Genomic DNA, 17,376 nt, shown 5'->3' on the forward strand with positions numbered 1-17,376 from the left:
AGAAAATCCCCATAGTAAAAGTACTTTGAGGCTGAGAGAGTACTTTGGGAAGCACTATATATGTACCTGCTCTCTTCTTTCTTTTTCCTAGGCATTTATTTGTGACCATTGCAGGAACAAGCCAGAGATTTAGGGAGGGACCTGGCTACGAGGGACTGGAATGAGGACAGACCCATAACTACTTTCTTCTCCATAACATGAAGGCACTCCCGGGGAAGCTGCTTAGTCATCCCGTGAAGCTTCCTGGAAATGGAGCAAACAGCAACGCCACCATAATACCTACCCATCGCATGACCAAAATACCACAGAGGGAGCACCCTTGTGATTAACTTTTGCCATGACAATCCCAGTACAAAGCTCTGTGAGGATGACTAGGGCTGCTGGTGAGGAGAGAAGGGCTCGAAGAAGCATAGAAGAGAATTAAAAGACATAGTAAAAATGTTTTCTCCTTTCCGCCTCTTCTCTTGCCTTACAAAACTACGTAAAAAGGTAAAACTAGTCATCTAAAAGCAACCTTTAATACTATTGGTGGTGAAGAAGCAGTGGATATTACAGAGATCCTGTACTTCTGCTCCAGGTGCAAACAGAGAAGGACCATTTCAGCCCATCAAGCAGCTCACGGACTTGTAGAGCACAGCTTTGTCAGACACAACTGCTTAAGTAATCCAAATCTATCTCTAAAATGAGCTTCTTTCACCTTGTGAATATATATGTCCACACATTCAAGTTATTTACCTTAGGGATTTGGGATTATTTTTACACTTGCGGAAGGTTTAAAATGATCCAAGCTTTAAAAAGGTTTTCTTTCAGTGGTTTTAGATGGTTCTGAATACTTTCTAGCAATGGTAATATTTGATTTTTACAGAACTGGAAATCATCTGTCCTCTGTACCAAGTCAAGAACTTACAAGTTCTACCTACTGTCAGCTTTGTCTAATCTGCCCTTAAAAACTGAAACGCTGAGTCCTACAAAACTTCTGAAGCCGTCTACTCCTCTGCTCCACAATATTTACTATGAGAAAATTTCCCCCAGTGTGTATCCTCAACGTTCTTTGATGTAATGTAAGCCCACTACTGTTTATCCTATTTGTCATGGGCATAAGAGAATAGAGTATTCCCTTTCCCTAGCGCAGTTGAGAATACATGCCCTCGTTTAGTCTCTCTTCAGGCAAAACAATTCCAGTTTATTCAAGCCTTCTCTGTAAATCATATTTCCTAGACTTTCCTCTCGCTCCCTTCTGGGCACAGTCCAATTGGCAGAAATTTACCAAAGCACGGAGCCCAAAAGCTGAATCCAGTATTTCACCTAGGGCTTTACCAACATGAACTAGAGCTGAAGGGCTATTTTATTGATCTTCCAGGATGTACTGTTGCTTAAATACCATACTGAAGTGTATGTCTTTTTTTTTTTCTTTTTCCCTCCCCAGAAGACAACACTGTTGATACATTCAGCTTTTAATTCATGATAACTCCCAGATCTTTTTCATTAGGGCTGCTACATAGTAAGTTGCTCTCTATTCAGAGAGCTGAATGTTCTACTGTCATGCTTTTATTTACCCTTCCTCTGACTGATGTTTTATTCTACCTCCAAGTTCTAGTTCTGTCCTCCAGCTTAATCATAGCCTTTCTCAGATGGAAGTTTAATAATCATGACTCCCAGATAATTATCTAGGTCACTGATGAAACCACACTGGAGACAAAGTAGGTGGATGACGGAATGGGATAACCTGTCCTTCCTCAGCATCCTCCCTCCTTCTCCCTTCTGCGCTAGCGGCTGGGGCTCTGGCCCTTGATCACTTGTCTTACCTGCAATAGCACCTAGGGTAGGTGACCTTTTGGGCATCACCTATGGATAACTGTCTTTTTCTGTGGATTATCAGATCAACTCTTCCTTTATCTTCCTCTAAATACTTCCGTCACTCTAGATTTTTTTTTAAAGTGTTCCTTGCCAGTTGAATCTCATTTTATGCTTTGGCCTTCTACATACTCATGCCTAAGGTCTACAAGAAAACTGCAATTCTGTAAAAAAATCATCATTTAATGTAGTGCTTTCTACGAACCCGTCCCAAAAAAAATCAGCTAGAATGTTATATATATATATATATAAAAAAAATTATTTCAGGAGTTTTATTCGATCTCAGTATCTCTTTCCTGAGAAAAGCCTACCGCAAAACTCTCCCTGTCTGAATCTTTCCTGAGATCTGCTGACATTATTTGGACCCAACGTGGAAGACCGCTCTGTCAATCAAGGTGCCCTTCAGCAGTGTATGCTCAACCACTTCCTTCCCACTGCTTAGGATCCGCCCCGTAAGACTCTGCCCTGCTCACAGTTTTATGTGCAGGTCGGTCACCAGGACATCTCAAACCTGCCGAACAGTCCCTTCCATCTAGTACATCGAACATCTAGGTAATTAAAATCCCCTGATCACCAACTTCTAGAGGATCCTGCCAAGATGCTCACAAGAAGCCTCAGCCACCTCACCTCTTCTTGGTGACCTATGGCATCCTCACCTTTTTTACCTCAGTTTCACCTTCCAGAGCTTACCACAGAAGAATTCCCTCTGCATAATGTCCTTGGAACAAATGTGTGTATAAAATTCAATTCAGGATGCAAAGATCACCACTTCTATCCTTGAAGCTTTCACTTGCCTCCAAAGCCCTAGGAGTTGTTTTTGATTTGCTTACCTCAAGCGTTGCCCTGGGCATGCAGCACAGGCCGAGGCTAGTTTGTTTATGGACCTCAACAAATTTTCAGAAACAGCTCAGATTCTAAATGCTGGGTAGACAGAGACGCCTCAGGATGTCAGGTCTGATCACTGAACAGACCCCGCCATCAGCCTCGGAAGGAAGTGACCAAACATCGCAACCGCTTGTTTCTTCCTGACATTAGTGGTTACGAACTTTACAGCTTTATGGTACTTGAAACTTCTTCTCTAGTGGTGAGGTTGAACCCTTACTTGCTGCCAGAACAATATACTTCACTCTCTTCAACGTGTGGATGCTCAAGGATGGAACACTGCTGTTGGGCCTGCACCCAGCTTTCTTGTCATGATGGAGTCATCTTGACTGTATCACTGAAGGTCTCCATGCGTATGGAAATTGTTCTAGTGGTGCTACATGTCCAAAACCCCCATATTTGTTCTTCAAATTTTAGCAGATATCTGGCCACGGCAACAGCATCCTGTAATCCGTGCATTAAGCATATTTACAATGATAATCTCCTAACCTAGAGAATTCAGTGTACAGATCAGCATCTTTTAGCTAATTATTTTTAGTTAAAATTTCTATCCAGTGGGTAGCTGTAAGGGATTTTTAGGTCTGGCAAATAGTCAGAAAAGCAACATCTCCATAGTACAATAGAGAAAAAAATTGATTGTTTAGAATGGAGCTACATCTTAGTGGTGCAGACCACAAGGACAGCACTAACAGCGTTCACAGCAGTCGGGTCTTTCTGCTGCATTTTGACATGCTCTGGTTTTCTTAATCAAGTATTCTGAAGCCTGGAAATATATCAAATTTGGACCAGCAGTATGTTTTGACAGGAATCAAACAGCACTTTGCTAGCCTAAAAAGTTTCATTTAAGATGTACGGTGCTTATGTTGCACGCAAGTTAGTATTTGCTGTAATACAGCCTGTCACCAGTGAGTATGTGTCTACATTTAGAGGTAAAAAAACCTATATGAACTACTTAAGAGGATATTACAAACAGACCGAGTCCAAGCTACCACTACCTCCCTGTAACTGAACACAGGCACTACACATTCATCCTTTTACGCAATGCATAGAGCAGGGAGAGACCAATAAATCCAGAAAGCTGCTGGAACAGCATCACTGACGATGCACACAGAACACTGAGCAAGAAATATTCTATCCCAAATAGTGTAACAGAATGGCTGCAGTGATCTTCTAGGGGAATCTGTGCCATCTTCTGCAGCAAGACGACAGATCTGCAATTTTTCCTACTCTTAAATGAACCACTCTTCCCACCTTTGCATTTATAGGATTCTTAAAACCAGCTAGTCCGCTAGATTCAAAGTGGAAACTCTCACAACATGACTCAAGTGACTCATCTGAATGGAAGAGATTCAATTATGACATTTCCTCAACCTAGGCCAGTGCCTTTCACAGGTATTACAAGAGCTTTAGACATCGTTTACTCAATCCCACTAACATCACAGGAGGTTACAACACAAGGAGCTCCTGTTTGCTGGGAGCTGCCACACTAATATCCGTGTTACATGAGGCTGCTATTTCTACGTGCAGTGACGCTCCAAGACTCACGCAGCATAAAGCCCTGCTTGTTAAGAGAATCTAGCAAATACTCCAGAAGAATAAGAAATGGGGAAAATAGTTTTCTCCATATTTTAAATGTACTCCCCCCTTCAAGTATTATTGTTTACTGCAATGGAATTTGCCTCTTCTCTTCAGCATGCTATTTATTTTTCCAAGGAACAACATTTTCAGTGCCTCCTCTCCTGGCAAATCCCAAGGCCACACAGCACGAGTGAGGATTGTGGACACGCAGTTGATATTCTGAAGTTGGATAAGCTGGTAACAAACATGCCAGGTTTGCCTGTCTCGCTCTGGATCTCATCCTGGAAAAAGTAATAAGGTGGAAGAAACAGCCCTTTACCATCACATAGGTATCCCGACTAGATTTCATTTCAATTACCAATCAACTACTACCAACTTTATACTGCCTGCTATGCCATATAGGCAGATCCCTTATATAATGCACAGTTTTGTCAAAAAATATCTAGATTACTGCATATGTTAACAAGAACTCAGCAAAAGCAGTTCGGTGGGAGCATTAATGATATTTCTGATGCTGAGGGGAAACATCCTTTAAATTCTTTCCCACTTAATCTTGCTCAAGTCCTTAAAACCAAAGTGTTGGAAAGCAAGGGTTTTGAAATCTTGTAAAGACTGCTTTGCTACTGACTTCTCCACACTCAGCACTTGAACAGTTTGCTCTTGCATGAATTCCAGCCTGGCACTCTTCTCACTTGCTTCATAGCCCCCTTCACTCAGTCAGCCCAGGAGGAGGAACACGAGCGAGGCTGAGGGACCGGAAGATGAAGCCCTACTCAAGTGACCCCCATCCCAACCAGACAAGCCCTGCCCTCTACCTACCACAGGGGAGAACTGCCTCTGCACCAGGACCTGAATTTACTCTTAAAATATACTCACTTTTGATCAAGTTTGAGGGGGAGAAGGAATGAGTTTCCCCAAAGACTCCAGTGATGAAGAGGACATGGATGAGCAGGTTTTTCCCACAGTTTTCTTCTGGCTGTTTAGCAAAGTCTGGCATCAAAACTGAGAACTACCAAAACAGTTTGGAGCAGAAAGCAGATCAGCCCAAAAGCAAATAGGCTTGCTTTTAGGGCAGCTGTATACAGACCGTGAAGAAACTGAGATTGAATACGGAGCATTTGGGTGGGGGAAACAGTCCAAAGACCATGAGCCGAGAATGGGGAGGGGGCAGGCAAACAGGCCAGGAGGAGGATGGCAGAACGATGTAACTGCTCAAATCCACGCTCCTCTAGAGCAGAATCCAGGATTCCCACATCTCCCAGCTGTTTAATTGCCAACAGGAGGCAAGTGTCTCAACCTTCTCCTCCGTTGAAGTCCCAATGGAAAATGTCAGCAATTATAAATTTTGTAATTTTTTTCCCCCACTATGCTTTTTAGCATTGAAAGTATGTATAAACAAATGCCAGCAACATTGTAGTTTGCTGTTGAAATGCTATTCATGCTACCTTAAATCAGCTCCTTTGAGCATACATAAGCCTAGGTGTGCTACCATGCTATTTTTTTCCACATAACCCATACAGGATGGGCTATGCTCTTAAATAGCAATAGTTGTGAAGTAAAGGAAACTACGCCCCCAATTCACCTCTTACAGAAATAGCAAAATGGGTAGCAAACAGCCATGGGACTGCAATGAGAGTAAGAAAAAAATTAAAAAAGAAAAAAGGTGATTCAATCACATAAAGGAGTTAGATACGACCCATGCTTCTGCTACAGGGTTCCTAAAAGATCCTGGAAGAACTACATACACCAAAACATGCTGCAAGTGACCACTTATTTATTGTCTTTCTTTCTGAAGACATCCAGAATAAAAATAATCTGTACAGCTGCACTGAAAGTAAAGACGAACTCCGTGCTCAGAGTGATCATGCTCGTTTGGTACCATGTACTACTTGAAATCAAGTATTACTGGGGTAGAAATACAGTTCAACTACAAGCCGTTGGAATACAAACACTAAAAACATGAATGCAGTCGCCACTATAAAGAAGAGAGTCAACACAGCTTATTTCAACAACTGAAATTTACTTAATTTTGTGCAAATTTGCCTGTGGACTCTTGCATTCATAAACTGATAAGCCACATTATTTAAAGCATTGCTAACAAGGCCTTTGGGAAACAACTATATTCATATTCCTTACAGCATCCAGCACATAAAGCAGTTTGACAGTACTGCAAAATAGACCTATTTCCAACTACAGTGCTATGTCGGAGCAGTTGGTAAGAAAAAGATATCTGCCAGGGTTTTTTTGGAGGGTTACATATGAAATTTAACACTTGAAAAAAGTCCCAAAGCTGGCAAAGCACAGGGCAGGCTACTGACATCGCACATTAAATGTAAACCACAGTGAAACAGAAATTTTCTATTATAAGATTGAAGTACAATTGAAAAAAATGACACAGAAGGTCAGCATAGTATCCAATGGGATAAAATACTGGACCTTCCTTCAGGAAGGTCCTTGGACAGGGTGAGCAGAGCGCTCAGCTTTCTGCTAGAAGTTTATTCAGACTGTGTGTTAACCATGCTCAAGCCTGGCAAGTTTTACTAGTTTGGGAAAAGTGCTTTGCAAACATAGCTGTACCTTTCCAGAGCCAGCTTTAAATGGGGAGCAGTATAGCTGTGTTACAACCCTAGCTGATAAACCTCACCAGGTCTCAGCTAACTCCACAAATAACCAGCTCAAGCCTCTTTGTACCACATCACCAGAACTGGAAGCAGCGTCAGCTTAACTACCTTAGATCTTAATAACGTTGGTTCAGTGCCAGCCCCGGTGAACCCTTAATGACTGATGAATTTTATACAGTCATAAAGAGTTATCCAAAAGTACACAACTGGTGTTTAATAGGCATGGGCATACAATGCATTTCAGTTAAGCACTCAGTGTGTTGTTTACGCTGCTTCTATGATGGCTGCGATAGGGCAGAAGATATCTCATCCAGCATAAAGCCTGCCAGTGCAAAGTTTTTGAGGAAACCTGAATCGACAGTCAGTACTAGATCCGTGTTGTGTGTCATGCAGACGTAGTATGTCTAATCTGAGATATCATGTGAAGTCTCAAAGCTGGATTCATCCTATCAAATTACAGCCTTTGCCCTTGCTTTCCTCTTCAGGATAAATCCTGTATAATAACATACAATTCATCTGACTCTCAGAGAAGAAAATTGCTTTGGATTTTGAGAAATTTTCTTGATTTCTAACCACCAGAGGAAAGAGCAAAACATTTTGCTTTGCTCTCCCTCCCTATACAGCCCACCTGCTGGTGCCTTACAGGAACGATGCCTCAGAGCACAATCAAACACACCCAGGAATAGGCAAACTATCTTTTGTTAAAACACCCAAGCCATGTCCTGGGCAACCCTCTACACCCAGCACTGTGTCCCGCAAGCAGCTCCTGCACAGACACTGACCAGGGGACCAACCTGTCCCTGGCAGCTAAACTTACACTTCCTACATCTAGAGACTCACAGACCGTCCTTTGCTACAGGTCTACGCATGTATAAAACCAGGTACATTGGCTTGGGACTTGGGTCTCTCCACCTCAGCGCCTGGCATTCAGGACCAGCTTTGGAGTGGATTCCTACAGAAAAGCAGAAGAGGAAAAAGGAACGAGAAGCTTCCCCCTCCATGCTCTCCAGCCTCCAACCATTTCCAACCTCCAAAGAGCTTTTTGGGTTAGATGTGGTTCCCATGAATTTGGTAACCTCAAACATGAGATTTCTCTTCCATGAGCTCGTCCAGACTCCCTCTGAACCCATGTAAACTTCCAGCACTCACAACATCCCGTTGGAGGGAGTTCCCACAGCTTAATTACACATTGTGTGTAAAGCCACTTCCTTCAAATTCAAGATTGTCCCTATTAGTTTCTTTTACTGCCTCCTAACTCCGAAATGGAAAGAGAGTGAACAGTTTACCTCGCTCACCCTCTTTCTGCTGCTCATGTAACAGACCTTCCAGACTGAAGCATCCTAGCATAGAGGGGTTTTTTTTGTTTTTGTTTTGTTTTAATAACTTTACACCTTCAAAAGTAGTGACTGGCTGATCTATCAACTGACTGCTCCTAGCATAAGGAGTAACAAAGTGGTTGAGGTGTCACTGTGAAGTGCTTCAGCCAGGAGGGCACTTGGAAGCCCAGCACTGTGCACCTTCCCACCCCACATCGGCCATGGCAGCCCCAAAGGCAGCGGGGCTGCTGCAATACAGGCGCCCGGCGCTGGAGCCCGGAGAGACGCCCCCGTTTTGAGAAGGGTTGCTGTTACATCCACTCACGCCGTATCAGAGAACCACACCCTGAGCTGCGTTTCCAGTGCAAACAAGCTGCAGCTTGGTAATTCCCCGGTACAAGTTTCACTCCTTGCATTAACTGAAGTGCGGACGATCTTGACTTTAAAACAGGTGATAAAAGAGAATCCCCTAACTGCTTCTTGCTCCAGCAGTTAGTTACATTTTCTGCACTAGTGATGAGGTTTTATTTGTCACTTCCTCATTTATTTGGCCTCTGCAAATTTCTTCATACTAATATTTTGTTTCTTCCAGGTGATTGGTAAGAAATACAGCCCAAGAGCTAACTCCTTCCCGTTCTCACTAGACACAGATTCACCTGAGTCTCCGCTGGCCTTTTAAAGCTGTCCTCTTTCTACTAAATTTAATATGAACCATATTGATTTTGTACTGGCTTAGTTTCTCACTGAAAATGATGTGCAATTACTGTCAAGTGCTAACCGAAGGCTAAGATGAACACCTGTACTTAAGAACCAAACTGAAACAATTAACACTAATTGTTCCTATTTCCCTCAGTCCAGGTTGAGTGACATTGCCTTAATTCTTTCCTGAACGCTTTGTTACTTATTCCATTATTGTACCTGGGATTGATGTCTTAGTCTGATGGGATTATAATCATTAAGGTTGTCCTACTTCTCTTTATTATTACTGCATATTAGCATTCTTTCAAACTCCTTAAACTGCTGCAGTATGTAAAGAACTTTCTGGAAAAAAAATATTATATAAAACCGCTCCATTCTCAGGCCAGAGATCTTCAGAGCTGAGACATATATCAAAACAGAGGTGTCATTTACCAAGTCTGGTCAGATTAGGCGTGCAATACCATTCAACTTTTTTTTTTTTTAAATTTAAAAAGATAATCAAAATACCTGATTACAGGGAAGTTCCCTGTGTACGGATAAATAACTGGCGAAAGATAGGAAACCAGACAGAAAGAAATGCTCAGCTCTCACAGAAGACCACGAGTGGAACCTGCACAGCTCGACATTCCTAAATGACCTGAAAAAGCAAGGAAAAATAGCAGTACAACAAAATTTACTGATGATGCCAAGATGTTCAGGTAATAAAGGTATATTATAAATACTGTGATGAATATCAGAACCTTAACAGACTCTGTGCCTAAGCAATAAAATTTGAAATAGATAAACGTGAAGTGATACACAAGGTAAAAACCAGATCCAACTTCCTATATGAAATGACAGACTGGGAGCTGATCACTGCTACTCAAGGGCAATATTTTAGGGTTATATAGTTAATTCCTTTAAGATACAAGCTCAACACTCTGAAAACCTAAAAAAAAAAATTTAAAATTCCAGTATTAAAAAGTAGGAAAAAATGAACAAAACAGAAATCATTAAGCTGATGTAGGAATCCACAAGCACGCCTGCATCTTTTGACCCTGTGATCCTCCCCTTGTCAAAAGGCTATAAAGGAACTGGAAATGACTCAGAGCAGGGCAACACGGATGATTAAACTACAGAACAGCGTCCACACGAAGAACAATTATGGCAGAACTGGAAAAAGGACAATCTGGAAGAGGCGCAACCACGAAAGAAAACGACTACTGACACTTCTCTAAGATCGTAAGCAGCGGTGAGAAAAGCTGGGGCCTGACGTTCAGTCTTTACAACAAGGACGAGGGGCCGCGGGATGAGCCAGGTTCAAAGCAAAGGCAGGCAGGCCTCCCGCAGGGCACACAGCAAGGCTTCGTTGTTTCTACCACATTTCAACTTTTTAGGCGCGTAATTTCTTAGTCATAGGTTTCTCTTTGAGCTCCCTTTTTCTCCCAGTTACTTTTCATGCTTTTGAGCTTCTGTTCTGTAGTTTCTACTTTCAGTTTCGACTTTTCTCCCATTTCATCTGTAGGGCTTTCTTGCATTGTTTTTTAAGTGCAAATAGAACAGATGCCTTCACTTCCTTTCCAAGTCACGCTATTTAGTTAGCTTTCAGCACTTGATTGGGGAAAAATATTTCAAAAGGACGTTCCTGAAACATCTTTTTTAAGCCTGTTTAAGGCATATTGTTAGAAACTAAAACAGCAATATGTGCAAGCAAAACTCTGTCTTAACATGGTCACCATGCATCCTGTTTTGCAAACACCAAACTTAGCAAGGTCCTCCCGGTCTACCGCAAGTTTTCTTTGTTCTCAACTATCTGCAAAGTTCACCCCTATGCTGTTCACCTCCCTAGTTCTATATAATTAGTAAATTAACACCATTTCAGAACCCAGGAAAGACGACGAATTCCAGCGTTTCTCCCCTGCCTCACTCTACCATGACAAGTCCCTCTCCAAGGCTGAAGGCAAAGCTGGGACTACGGGGGCAGAAAGCAGTATTTTGTCCTCAGGACCTGTGGCTGCCATTGCTGTCCTTCCACCCTCACTTAACATTCTTGTTACTTTGCCCCTGCTGACTAGATCCTTGTTATCTGTAGGTACGATGACTTATGAGAGCGCTTCTCTTATGCAATACTGAGTCCCAAGATTACTTTGCACAAAATGAGATCAGGGCTTAATATTGAGGTAATTACAGTAGATCTGTGGATTTCTACTCGTGTGCGATCTGCAAAACGCTTTGCATCTGTGACATTTTTTTTCTTGGTATCCTCTCTGCCCAGACACCTCCAGCACGTCAAGGAGGACACGGGGTGCCCACACGCTGAACAAGGCAGGTTCTGCTTGGGCGCGATCACCGTCTTTAGGCACCTACCGCCGCCCCGTAGCTGGCAGCAGAAGCACATACAGACAAGAGAAACTTGTCACCAACTCTTCCAGACAACCATCTTTTTGTACCCATAGCTGACACTCTCACCTGTGTTCCTCCTCTTCTCCCACCACAAGGCATCTGTTGAGATTGCACTGGTTCCGATCAAACTCCCGTCAAGTCCAGCAACTGCCTGACACACGCAGGTATCTCAGATGACTAAGACAGAGTAAAAGAAGGAGCAAACGCATCGATACCTCTGCAAGTGTATTTTCTCAGTTTCCAGCTTGGGGGTATTCTTAAGTTTTTTTAATCTTTGTGCTCAATGGCCCATTTGACAGCATTTTCTTCTGTGATTTCATCTGTTTGATTCTGAAGCCACGTAAATCGTTGTCATTCAAAGCACTTTGTGGCGCTGCATTCTGCAGTCTCAGTACAGACTGCGGGAGAGGCACCATCAGTTTTGATCTAAACCAGACTCTGCTCAGTCATGTCTTTGCCAAGCTGAAGGACTCAAATCTTTTTAAGCATCCTTTGTATGGAATCCATTCCTTATCCCTGATCATTCTCCCCAGCCTTTTCTTTGCTTTTCCAGTTGCACTGTACCTCAAAGTCCATCTTCCTTCATGCAAAACCACAGTAATCAGTGTGCTAAGAACTGAGAGCCATGATGCTACCCTTTGTTTTCTTCTTTATTCCTTTTATCAAAGGAATCCTCATACGATCACTGTTGAACATTAAACTCGCGCTGTCACAGAATTATGACAAGCTCTTCCTCTTACGTGGCAATAATTAACTTTCACTCCATTGGTGCATAAACAAAGATTTATTTCCCCCTCCCCAATTTTGTATTTATCTGGAAAAAATTTAATTTGACATTTTACTGCCTATAATTCGGTGTCAGAAGGCCAAGCTGCAATTCTTCCTAGTCAGCTCTTGTCTTTTCTTCCCTTATTACTCAACATCTTTCTCACCAGATCATTTATGAGCATGCTGAACAGTATAGGTGCAACACAGATCCCTATTCTTCTTTCATCCCAAACTTCCCTTCTCTGTGCTTGTCAAGTCATTCAAAAACTCCAGTAGATTTAAGGAGCACCATTTCCTTTGCAAAAGCCATGTTGACTTTCTCCCACCGTAAGTTGTTAGTCGATCTGTTCACTTTTTTTTTTTTTAATTCATTTTTAAAAAAGGCATTGAACTCTGATATCCTGCTGAACTATCTTTAAGAACTGCTATCTTGTGAGAGCCATCTTCTACTTCTTTGGCTCCAAGGTATTAAGTGAGAAGTTACATAGCATAATTAATAATTCGGTCATTTCATCGCTGAGTTTCCTTTGGAACCCTTGGGCAAGCACCATCTGGTCTTGGCATTTTGTAACTATATTTATAATTTTGCTCTAAAATCTTATTTGCTGACACTTCAACCAGAGACAGATCTTCCAATGAGTCCTTTTCCCCGTAAAGAGAATTTCTGGCATAGGAACCTCTTTGGTCTCCTCCACAGTAAACAGGAACGCACATAAGTCATTTAACTTTCTACTGATGGCTTCATCATCAAATATTTCTCTCACTTCTTCATCATCTATTGGCCCTCCAGACTCCAGCAACTTTCTTGCTTCTGATGTACTTGGAAAAGAAATTTTTTGTTTGCTATTAGTATGGTGTTGCTCAGAGTCTTTCTGGCTGGTCCTTACAGTTTTCATTTGACTTGCCAGAGTTCATGTTCTTATTTACTTTTCTGGTCAACTTCATGACTTGAACTTTCTGAAGGCCATATTCTTATTTCTAATACTTTCTTTATCCCAAACTGCATGCTCATTCTCATCTGTCAACATTCCACAGTATAATTTAAAATCTTCCCAACAACATTTTCAATTTCAAGCGCAGAAGCCTAGTTCGGCTGTGGTTTACGTGGAACCCAGCCTTTCCAAACAGCTTTTGGACTGAGGTTCAAAAAATGAGCCAATTTGCTTTGTCAGTACCAAGTCCAGATCCTTCTCATCTCACACCATTTCAACAGAGCAGAGAGAAGGTGAAGAACAAAGAGCCTCCAGGTGTAAAATAGAAGAAAAATGAAACATTAGCAAAGAATGTAAACAGAGACAACTGGTACTTGGAGAGCTGCTAGTTCTTTCAAACCACTGACACAAGCAAAGACAACCTTCCTTAAAACTGTGAAGATGAGGAGGAGGAATCACTTCGTACACATCCACACTAGAGATCTGCTCCAAATGTGACAGGTCAATCAGTCAGTACAGGGTCAGGTGAGACAGAACCATTTATTGTTGCAAAGCACTGCTAATTAACCAAGTGAAGAGATTGAATTCAGCCCTGTTTCTGATTAAAAACAACAATTAAAAAAAAAGCAAACAAAAACCCCACAACTGTCAGAGCTTGAGGAAAGAAAGACCTCATATTCGTGGTGGGCGTACTGCCCAATTTTACTCGGTGTGACTCTCCATCTGTTCCTTCTACTAGGGACCTTGGTCGTGAAGGCTGGTCAGAGAAAGACAGTGAACCTTGTTCTGATTAGTTTAATTAGATGATTCACTTAGGAAGGACTGGCTGATAGTTGTGTGTATGCAACACACAATCAGTGGATGGCAAATATCTCAATTAAAAGGTGGTCTGTGGATATCTTGGTTCTTTTACTGTCTCAAATGCCTTTCTCAAGTGAAAACACGGTGATAGGAAAACGACAGAAGAGGGGATGGACAGATCAGAGCCCCTCCACCAGCTCCAATTATGCTTTTGGTAGCTTTTATTCACAGTTCAGAATGAAGTGAGAACAGAGATCACACCAAGGCCAGAAGGGACTGGGACACCTAACAGTGGTGTAAAAGGGCTTAAAGCCAGTGTATCGGAGACAGTCTTTTGGGATATTTGTGCTTATTTTTGAGGTGATCCCAAAAGTAATAAGCAACTACTTCTTTCTACTTAGCTACCTAGCTATGTATACAGTGTCCAGTGTTGCAGGAGAAGAATCACACCAATAGGCAAGGAGCAGAGGATTTTGGTTGTGCATTCAGGTGCGTGCGTTCGCGTGGCTGTATCCCTGGGAATGAAGGTAAGCTGCCATTAGGTGCATTTATTCTGCACAGCACTGTTCTGTATTACCGGGTTTCACCCTTATTACTTGTTTACTAGGACAGACTCATCACGGATCAATTTAAGATTTAAAGAGCATGCCGGTTAGCCTTTATCAACATGCTAACTTCCTCAAACTCACTGATTAAACTTTTCCTCCACATTAGCTAAAGTGCATTTGAAGACAAGTCGTACGACAACAGAGCAGTACAGGAGAGTTTGAATGGATGTAGAATAACACATGAGCCAAATTACAGTTTAGTATAAAAAGTAAAAGATAGTGTCTGAGTGGAGACTTGGAAAGAACCTAATGATATCACAGCAGCAGGGAATAAAATGTTACAGAGAGACTGAATGAGAAGATACAACAGGCTAGTGGGAAGGTAGTAGTCAAGGTCAGAAATTTCTAGGGCTGAGTGGACCACAGAATCAGTTTAAAGATGAGTCAAGAGGGTTTGGGGCAATGTAAATACGTTGAGAGAAAAAGATGAAGTGTAAGAAGTAGGGAAAAGCAAGAGTTACCATTGAAAAAATCAGGAAAGACGATGATATTTCTAAGCCCCTCCAAACTATCAAATTGTTTTTATTTGGAATTTGCTTATCTGAAGAGCCATCGTTAGTCCTACATCCTGGTGGCAGTTAAGATCATTTAGGATGTTTTTACTGTCAATTCCTGGCTCAGAGAACTCCCCGCCTCTGGCGCTCAATTGCTGTGGCACTCGGCCAGAGCGTGAGTTTGGTGAACTAGGAGGGATAACAGAAGAGTTGCTTGGCTTAGCTCTCTGACTGAATTTATTTCGCCCCTTGTGTGAAGGTGCATTTATGTCTTGAGAAATTGTTTATAAAAAAAACCCAAAACACGTATTCTAGCGTTAAATGATACAAATCGCCCATTAAAACTGATTTATGTCAAGCGTTTATGCTGAATATGCTGTTAAGCATTCCAGTGAACTAATTAAAATGAAATAAGGCTAATGGCAATTTTTCTTTTTTTAAACGTGCAACCTTGGTCCAAATCAGAGCCAGAATTAGCCTGCATATTTGAAACAGAAATGCTAGTGCTGTGTGGCTGGAGACCTGGGTAAGGCCAGAACAGGACAGCAGTAGGGCATACAGATGCGTGAGAAGAGCCTTCAACAGAAAGTAAATATTTTCAGAAACAATCTTTTCAGGGAGGGAGAGACTTCATATTTCGCTACTGAAAAAAAAAGAAAAAAAATCCCAAAGTGAAGCCATTGGAGAATCTAATACTTTGAGTCACAAACATTTAGGACAAGTAAAACTAATGAGATTTATAACCCTCTTTTTATCTCAGAAAAGTTTGCTTTTAGAAGAAGTGCACTGTGTTAAAACCACGCAGACAGCAGAACTGTTACCTGGTCTAAGCTCTGGGGGGAAAAAAAAGCACCAACAAACCTAACATTCCCTCGGTAGGTCTTAGGATTTAGTTTTCTCCAAATCCCGCATCACATACAGAACGAGCGGGTGGGAACCACTGCTCATGAAGGGTTCCCTGCAACAAACAGGTGAACTGTACCAGGAGAGAAACAAAAGCTGGATGTGAGGCAGCAACTAAAAACAAACAAACCCCCTTTCCAGACACCTCGCAGAGACAGACTTAAAGGGGTATCAAAGTAGTTAAGGCATCATTTGACTGGGGACAATACTTTGTCCTGAGTCTCTGTAACAACTTTAACTCTGTCAACCTCTGTAATAAGTTTTTGGTTTTTTTTTTTTTGAGACCCAAACACAACTGAAGCAGTCTCGAGGCTCCTCTCGCCCCTGAAGGAACAGGTTTCCTGGCAAAGGCGGCTTAGGTAGCGTATAATTTTGAGCTGGCTAATTTTCAGTCTAAGGTAAGGCTGTTGGGCCACACCAAGCCGATCGCGCTAACAGTGCGTTTTAAACCAAACCCGAGCTCTTCGCTACACGCTGCTCCGCGTGTCCGCGGGGCTGCACCGGCTTCGGCGAAAAAACAAAATTAAAAGTTTGTAGTTACACTCCGAAAGGCGATTTCTTCCCTAGCTACAAGTTAAACGCTAACAAAAGCCGGGAAGTATTTCCGCAGGCGCTAACGCCCCCGGCCAGGCCCCGCGCAGCCGGCGCGACGCGCGGGGCTCGTGGGCGACCCACGCGTGCAGGCGCGGCGCGGCCCGCGGACCCGGCTCACCCCCGCCGCCCGACTCCGCGCTCCGGCGCGGCGGCGCCTCCCGCGCGCCCGGGTGACGTCACCACAACAAGCTGCCAGTCAGCCGGGTCACCCCCACCGCCCGGTGCCCACTCGTGTCACACCCCACGGCGGGGCGGGGGGGGGGGCCGAGCGCCGCCTCCGCGCCGCCCGCGGCGGAGCTGGCGGGAGCGGAGTCCCCGCCGCGGCCCAGGCGCCGAGGGCCGGGCGAGGCGCGGGCGGCTCCAGCGGGGGAGCCCCGGGGCCGCGCCCCAGCCCGCCCTCCCCCCCCACACCCGGCTCCCGCCGCCCGGAAAAGGCCCCGTTACCGGCCCCGGAAACTTGGGGGCTCTCGGAGGGGCGGCCGGGCGCCGCGCACGCCCTCCCCTTTTGTGCGCGCGATGCCGCCCGGACGCGGCGGCGAGAGGCTCGGCCGGTCCCGTCCGCCCCCGCCCGCAGGCCGCGGCGCGGGCTCCCGGCGGGGGCGGGCAGGCCCCACCCGGCGGCGGCGGCGGCAGCAGCGACGGCGGCGCCGCGAAACGGGGGGGGGAAAGCCGGCGAGCCGCCCTCCCCCGGGCGGCGGCGAGCCCCCCCCAGTACCTGCGGCCTGCGCTGGGTCTCGCTCCCGCCGCTTCCTGCTCCACAGGCCCGAGCTCGAGCAGCGGCGAACGGAAACGGGCGGGGCGGGGGCGTGCGCGCTCACCGGCCCGGCGCGACGCGGCGCGGCGCTGCGCTCCCTCAGCCCGGCCCCGCCCGGCCCCGCCTGCCTCCGGCCCGCGCGCGCGCGCCCGCGAGCGCGCCCCCGCCCGCCCTACGGCCAATCGGCGCG

At 44.3% G+C, this 17,376-nt stretch overlaps 1 protein-coding gene and 1 long non-coding RNA gene across 5 annotated transcripts in view; one reads left to right on the forward strand and one right to left on the reverse strand.

Moving 5' to 3' along the window:
- LOC142086286 (uncharacterized) overlaps nucleotides 1–2,098 on the forward strand; it is a 16,029-nt gene extending 13,931 nt beyond the window's left edge. Inside the window, exon 4 of the long non-coding RNA XR_012675053.1 lies at nucleotides 92–2,098. This is a non-coding gene — a long non-coding RNA (uncharacterized LOC142086286). The remainder of the gene's footprint in view (nucleotides 1–91) is intronic.
- Nucleotides 1–17,307, reverse strand: part of RHOA (ras homolog family member A) — a 27,500-nt gene extending 10,193 nt beyond the window's left edge. Inside the window, exons 1-2 of one of the 4 annotated variants that reach the window (XM_075159168.1) lie at nucleotides 17,148–17,303; nucleotides 9,458–9,587 (exon numbers count right to left, since the gene is read on the reverse strand). Coding sequence is in view for 2 of the 4 variants with exons in the window: in XM_075159166.1 (XP_075015267.1) it covers nucleotides 4,416–4,458 (43 nt within the window). In the remaining 2 variants the exon portion in view is untranslated. Of the gene's footprint in view, nucleotides 1–66; nucleotides 153–4,415; nucleotides 4,500–9,457; nucleotides 9,588–17,147 lie in introns of those variants that run through there. The other 3 variants (XM_075159169.1, XM_075159166.1, XM_075159167.1) reach the window with 3 other exon arrangements.
- Between the last annotated feature and the right edge of the window lie 69 nt (nucleotides 17,308–17,376).

The sequence above is a fragment of the Calonectris borealis genome, chromosome 10 (assembly GCF_964195595.1).
Source record: "Calonectris borealis chromosome 10, bCalBor7.hap1.2, whole genome shotgun sequence".
In the NCBI taxonomy this organism is placed as follows: Eukaryota; Metazoa; Chordata; class Aves; order Procellariiformes; family Procellariidae; genus Calonectris; species Calonectris borealis.